This window comes from Capra hircus, chromosome 18 (assembly GCF_001704415.2).
Source record: "Capra hircus breed San Clemente chromosome 18, ASM170441v1, whole genome shotgun sequence".
NCBI lineage: Eukaryota > Metazoa > Chordata > Mammalia > Artiodactyla > Bovidae > Capra > Capra hircus.
The window spans coordinates 66,348,313-66,355,204 of NC_030825.1; the positions used below are offsets into that span (position 1 = coordinate 66,348,313).

General features: G+C 40.4%; 1 protein-coding gene across 1 annotated transcript; it reads left to right on the top strand.

Moving 5' to 3' along the window:
• Nucleotides 4,337-6,586, top strand: LOC102191731 (zinc finger and SCAN domain-containing protein 4). Its single transcript, XM_005693058.2, has 3 exons — nucleotides 4,337-4,732; nucleotides 5,628-5,784; nucleotides 5,877-6,586. The coding sequence occupies exons 1-3, from the start codon at nucleotides 4,337-4,339 to the stop codon at nucleotides 6,584-6,586; spliced, it is 1,263 nt and encodes a 420-aa protein (XP_005693115.2).

A 6,892-nucleotide genomic window follows, 5' to 3' on the forward strand; every position in this document is an offset into this window, starting at 1 on the left:
TGGGAAATGTCATCAACTAACTGAAACCACGGCTTCCCAGGTGGCATTAGTGGCAAAGAATCTGCGTCCCAGTGCAGGAGATTAAGAGACGTGATCCCTGGGTGGGGAAGGTGCCCTGGAGGAGAAAATGGCAACCCTTTCCATTATTCTCACCTGGAAAATCCCATGGACAGAGGAGCCTATCGGGCTACAATCTATGGGGTCAAAAAAGGCTGGAGACAAAACGGCTTAGCATGCAGATACGCAACAGAAAACAGTTTGTCTTCTATGCGCCTATCATACTCCCACCAAGCCCTTTTGTTTTATGGTATAAAATTGAAAAAAACATATGTATATATGAATCCTTGAATTACTAACCATATAGAAAATTGAAAAGGACACAAAAATAGGCAAATTATATACAAGACAGACTTAATCATTTTTTAGTGAGGTCTAATTGATATATGACATTATATTAGTTTCAAATGGGGAATTCCCTGGAAGTTCAGTGGTTAGGACTCCATGCTTTTACTTCCAAGGGCCCCGCAGTGAGGAGGAAAAAAAAAACAAAAACAAGCAAAACAGCAAACAAATTTTCAGATGTACAATATAATGATTTGATATTTATAATATTGTGAAATAATCACTAAAATCAGTTCAGTTCAGTTGCTCAGCTGTGTCCTACTCTGCAACCCGTAGACTATAGGATGCCAGACTTCTCTGTCCATCACCAACTCCAAGAGTTTGCTCAAACTCAGGTCCATCAAGTCAGTGATGCCATCCAACCATCTCATCCTCTGTCATCCCCTTCTCCTCCTGCCTGCAACATTTCCCAGCATCAGGGTCTTTTCAATAAGTCAGTTCACATCAAGTGGCCGAAGTATTGAAGCTTCAGCTTCACCATCAGTCCTTCCAATGAATATTCAGAATTGATTTCCTTTAGGATTGGTTGGATCTCCTTGCAGTCCAAGGGACTCTCCAAGAGTCTTCTCCAACACCACAGTTCAAAAGCATCAATTATTTGACGCTCAGCTTTTTTTATGGTCCAACTCTCAAATCCATATGTGGCTACTGGAAAAACCATAGCCTTGACTAGATGGACCTTTATTGGCAAAGTAATGTCTCTGTTTTTTAATATGCCGTCTAGGTTGGTCATAGCTTTTCTTCCAAGGGGCAAGCATCTTTTTTTTTTTTTCCACCAGGCTCCTCTGTCCACGGGATTTTCCAGGCAAGAATACTGGAGTGGGTTGCCATTGCCTTCTCCAGGGCAAGCATCTTTTAATTTCATGACTTTTTAAATAAAAAGCTTATTTTCATGGCTAATTAAAATCACTAAAATAAGTCATTAATATCATCACCATATATAGTTGTGAAAATTTTTCTTATGATGAGAACATTTAAGATTTACTTTCAAAAATTAAAAATATTTACTCTCTTAGCAACTTTCAAATATGTAATTCTGTATTATTAACTATAGTGCCATCTGTACTTGCTTCCACACACCAGTGGGAAAGGGTAGGGATTAGAAACACAGATAAACCATAATAAAGCTGTAACTTTGATAAACACTGTGAAGCAGAGACAAATGTTGTTCACAAGGAAGAGTAACTTTGGAGGGAAAAACAAAACAGGAAATGTGATGAGGGAAATTTTCCTAAGTGATGTATCATTGAGTTGTGTTGCAGTGATGTAGCTGGGGTAGCCAGACAGATGTCTGTGCCTGATGAAGTTTTCGGCACAGAGAAATCAAGTGTATGGATTCCATCCTACTGCTTTTATTTGGTTCACTTTTCTCTATTTTTTCTAATATTTTACTTTCCTACAGTAATTAAAAGAACATACTTTATACAGTTCAGTTCAGTTCAGCCGCTCAGTCGTGTCCGACTCTTTGCGACCCCATGAATCGCAGCACGCCAGGCCTCCCTGTCCATCACCAACTCCCGGAGTTCACTCAGACTCACGTCCGTCGAGTCAGTGATGCCATCCAGCCATCTTATCCTCTGTCATCCCCTTCTCCTCCTGCCCCCAATCCCTCCCAGCATCAGAGTCTTTTCCAATGAGTCAACTCTTCGCATGAGGTGGCCAAAGTGCTGGAGTTTCAGCTTTAGCATCATTCCTTCCAAAGAACACCCAGGACTGACCTCCTTTAGAATGGACTGGTTGGATCTCCTTGCAGTCCAAGGGACTCTCAAGAGTCTTCAACACCACAGCTCAAAAGCATCAATTGTTCAGCGCTCAGCCTTCTTCACAGTCCAACTCTCACATCCATACATGACCACAGGAAAAACCATAGCCTTGACTAGACGGACCTTAGTCGGCACAGACCGTTGCCTTTTTTAACTGGTGGCTTCCCTGGTAGCTCAGACAGTAAAGAATCTGCATACAATGCAGGAGACCAGTTTCAATCCTCCGGGAAGATCCCCTGGACAAGGAAATGGCTACCCGCTCTAGTGTTCTTGCCTGGAGAATTCCATGGACAGAGGAGCCTGACTAGTTACAGTCCATGGGGTTGCAAAGTTAGGACTGAGCAACTAACACTTTAATTATATTGAGCTGGTCTTAGGTCTTCCATAAATCAAGTGACTGAATATATGTCACTCTGTATTGGGACACTATTCTGTTATGTTGCTCTATTTTCTATTTTTGTGGCACTATGACACCATCTTAATTATTATAATTTCAATAGCATTTTACTATCCGATTTTGTAAATCCTCCAAGCTTATTTTATTTATTGTTTGTTTGGCTGCACTGGGTCTTATTTGCAGCATGTGGGATCTAAGTTTCCTGACCAGGGATTGAACCCAGGCCCCCTACATTGGGAGCTCAGAGTCTTGGCCATTGGACCACCAGGGAAATCTCCCTCCAAATTTATTCTTCAGAAATACACTATTTTTTGGCCTTTCGCTACATGTCATTTAGAATTGCTCTGTCAATTTTCTCTCTCTCTCAGACACACACATCTTCTGAATTTTCCTTGAAAATGCATTGACTATACGATCCATCCAGAGAGAACTTCCATTTCCAATAATATTGAGCCTTTCAATCAATTCATAAACATGGCTTTTCTCTTCATACATTTATTATCTTGTAGATAACTTGCATATCTTACATTAGATTTGTTCATAGTTATTTAATGGTGGAAATTATGATAAAGTTATTACTTTAATTTTGTTTCTCTTATAAAAATTGCTTTTGGAATATTGACCTTGTAAAAGGCACCTTGTTAAATTCATCTAGTCTAATATTTGTAGATATTTAGGGGTTTTTCCCAAACAAAATCCGGCCATCTATAAATAATAGTTGATACATTTTCTTTTTTACATTTTAAAAATTTTAAACTGTTTTCGGCCCTGCCATGCAGCATATGCGATCTTAGCTCTCCGACCAGGGATGGAGTCCATGTCCCTGCAGTGAAAGCACAGAGTCCTAACCAGTGGACCACCAGGGAAGTCCTTGATACATTTTCTGATCTTATTTAACCGGCTGGGTACCAGTCATATGTTGTATAGAGTTGACAGTGGACTTCCATCTCTCAATCCCAAGAATAAAACTTTTAAGAACAATTTTTGTTGTACTTTTAAGAGTAATTTTTGTTGTAGTTCTTTTGTAATTGTTTTATCACAGTGAAAGTTTCCTTCTATTCCTAGCTTAGCAAGTGTCTTTCTTAGGATTGAGTACTGACTTTTATTAGACATATTCAATGTATCTGCTTATGTGGTAGTATGTTCTTTCAGTTCTATTAATGTGAGAAATTATGCGGCTTTTTGAAATTTAACTCAAAATGCATGCAGAACATAGAATTCATCTACACATAATATACTTTCTTTACACATGACTTGGTTTCATTTGCAGGTATTTAGTTGAGGATTTGTACATCTATACTCATATGAATTACTAGACAGTAGTCGTCCTTACTTTAATGCATTTGTAAAGTTTCATGATCAGGAAGGTTCATTAATTAAAATAGGAAAGTCTCCTCTTTCCCTATGCTCTGTGAGAATTTGTGTATTATTAGTTATTACTTTCTTAAGTTTCTCAAAATTTACCTATGAAGTTATCTGAGCCTGAAATGTGTGCTCTCTCTTTCTTTTTAAATTATACTGGTGATATATATATTTAGATATAAATCCCCTGTTTCTATTGTATGATCGTTAAGCATCCAACACTATCAGCGTATGCAGCATTTAGGCAACATTTGATTGTTACCTAAATAGTGAGATACGAAAATAAGAAATAAGAAAACTTATAAAATATTATTTATAAATGTCCTGATGTTGTTTTAAAGCAGATCTCTAGAAACAAAAGACGTCAAGAACTAAATCCTTGCAGTTGAATCTGTAAGAAACATTGCCAAGAATGGATTTAGGTTTTAGAGCATCATTTCAGCGTGAACCATTCAAGGATGACCCAAAGTCAGCAAATACAGACTTTATCCCCAGTCGAGGACCCACTGTGCAAACAGCAGAGGATATCTCTAAGTTGCAGAACACTCAGCCTGGCTTATTGCAAAATGGCAATAACTCACGTGCGAGGCAGGAACTGCAAAGACTCTATAAGTCATTTCATTTATGGCTGCAGCCAGAAAAACACAGCAAGGATGAAATTATTTTTCAACTTGCCCTGGAACAATTTATGATCAATAAGCACCACAGTGAAAAGTCTACTTTTAAAGAGAAATGGGAAGCTAGTGGTGGAGACCTGGAGAAATTCACAGAAGACCTGCATGATGACTGCATAAAGCTACCTGACTTGGTAAGTAGAGCATTCTGACCTCTGGGATGAGGGGCAGAAAAGAGTAAGGAATAAATAATACATTCAGTTTTTGATGCCTGGAAGAAGAGAAAGAAGGGTTACTGTAGACCAAGTTATTAGTTAGATCACTCTTCCTCACCCAGACAATATTTACTGTCCCAAGTAAGCAAGAATCAACATTTTATGTGTTTATTCAGTGAGGCATATAGGAACGAACATAGTAATTAGTGTAATTGATTTTCATAGGTGAAGTGCTAAGAGGACCCCACTGAGAAAATGTCAATTGCGCAGAAACCTTAGGATTAGAAATGCCTTGACAAGATCTGGTTCTTCCCTCAGAAAGCCTTGTTGCTGTTCACTCAGTTGTGTCCGACTCTTCGTGACCCCATGTGCTGCAGCACGCCAGGCTTCCCTCCCTCCACTATCTCCTGGAGTTTGCTCAAATCCATGTCCACTGAGCCGGTGATGCCATCCAACCATCTCATCCTCTGTCACCCCCTTTTCCTTTTGCCCTAAATCTTCTCCAGCATCAAGGTCTTTCCTAATGAGTTACTTCTTCGCATCAAGTGGCCAAAGTACTGGAGTTTCAGCTTCAGCTTTAATCCTTCCAATGAATATTCAGGGTTGATTTCCTTTAGGATTGACTAATTTGATCTCCTTTCTCCTTGAAGTCCAAGGGACTCGCAGTATTCGTCTTTTTTCATCATGGAAGACACACTAAAAAAGAAATTACCATGAAATTTGATACAAGCAGAAATAAGGGCAGGACAAAGAGGTATGGGAGCCCACAGTACAAAGATATTGGGAAAGCCTGACTGAGGTGGGTTTTCCAAAACTGGTTTTATCACACAGTAGATCCATGTGTGAATAATCATGCCTTTTTTTTTTTTAATAGGTCCGTGTCCGCATGCAGGGGCAGGAAGCCCTCTTTTCAGAAAATATGCCCTTAAAAGAAGTCATCTTTCATCTAACCAATCAGTTGTCAACAGGAGGGATGAACATGGGAACTCCGTCCTGGACTGTGCAAGATATGTCCCTGGAAACAGGACAAAGTGAGTGGGCAGAGCCCAGGTCCCAGAGGGGTGGCCCATGTGGGCTCTTTCTTGGGTGTAACTTCACTGAGTCACTTTTTCGCCTCCTACAGGAAATGAAGATAAAGAAAATGATGGCAACATTTCTGTTAAAACTCATCAAGTAAATGACAGTATTACTAGTCCAAGCAATCAAATACCTTCCCTAATCATTGTCCAAGAAGAGAAACATCCGAGGCTGGAAGAAGGAGGTGTTTCTCTGGAGAATCCACGAAGCTCCAGAAGAGGAGCAGGTCCAGGCCCCTCCAGGCCCCAGGACGGATCCCTGAAAGGACCCTGCTCTCAAGATGTCCTCATGGAAGTGGAACCAGACCAGGTCACCCCTGAGCCTGTTTCTATCCGCCAGAGCTCTGAGGGGACTTCTGCACGTGAGGAACACCAGGAAAGATCCCATAGAGCCCCAGAAGTATACAGATGTGAGAGATGTCCCAAGACCTTCAGGCATTCCTCTCGGTTCAGAATTCACCAAAAGAGACACAACAATGAGAGAACATATATTTGTGCCGAGTGTGACAAAGGCTTCTTCCAGGCATCCGACCTCCATGTGCATCAGAGGATTCATACAGGAGAGAAGCCCTTTGTGTGCAGCACATGTGAAATGGCCTTCACCCACAAAACCAACCTTCGGGCTCATGAGAGAACCCACACGGGAGAGAAGCCCTATGAGTGTTCCCTCTGCCAGAGACGCTTCCGCCAGTCCTCCACCTACCACCGCCATCTTAGGTTTCACCAGAAAACGACCCTCAAAAGTGCTCCACACTAAATTAAGCTTCCTTGGCTACAGCCCCAATGTAACGGATATAAATATGTATGTGAATATGTAGATTTCCACAGTATTTCTCCATTGAGAATATACTTTATAATTTCCTCATGTTATTCTCATTGTCTCACACCACCCGAATGTAAGTTTAAGGAAGACAAGTAGTTTCTCAGCTTTTTTCACTAACGTATCCCAGGTGCTTTGAAATAGCTGACACATTTCAAGCAACCAGTAAATATCTGTTTAGTACATGAATTTATCTTTAATATTAGTGCTATTTTTAAAATAACCCCACATGAGACGACAATG

Coding starts and splice junctions, on each gene's coding strand:
- LOC102191731 (XM_005693058.2), top strand. CDS start 4,337: ATGGATTTAGGTTTTAGAGCATCATTTCAGCGTGAACCATTCAAGGAT. Junction 4,733..5,627: donor GCATAAAGCTACCTGACTTG/GTAAGTAGAGCA, acceptor TTTTTTTAATAG/GTCCGTGTCCGCATGCAGGG. Junction 5,785..5,876: donor GTCCCTGGAAACAGGACAAA/GTGAGTGGGCAG, acceptor CGCCTCCTACAG/GAAATGAAGATAAAGAAAAT.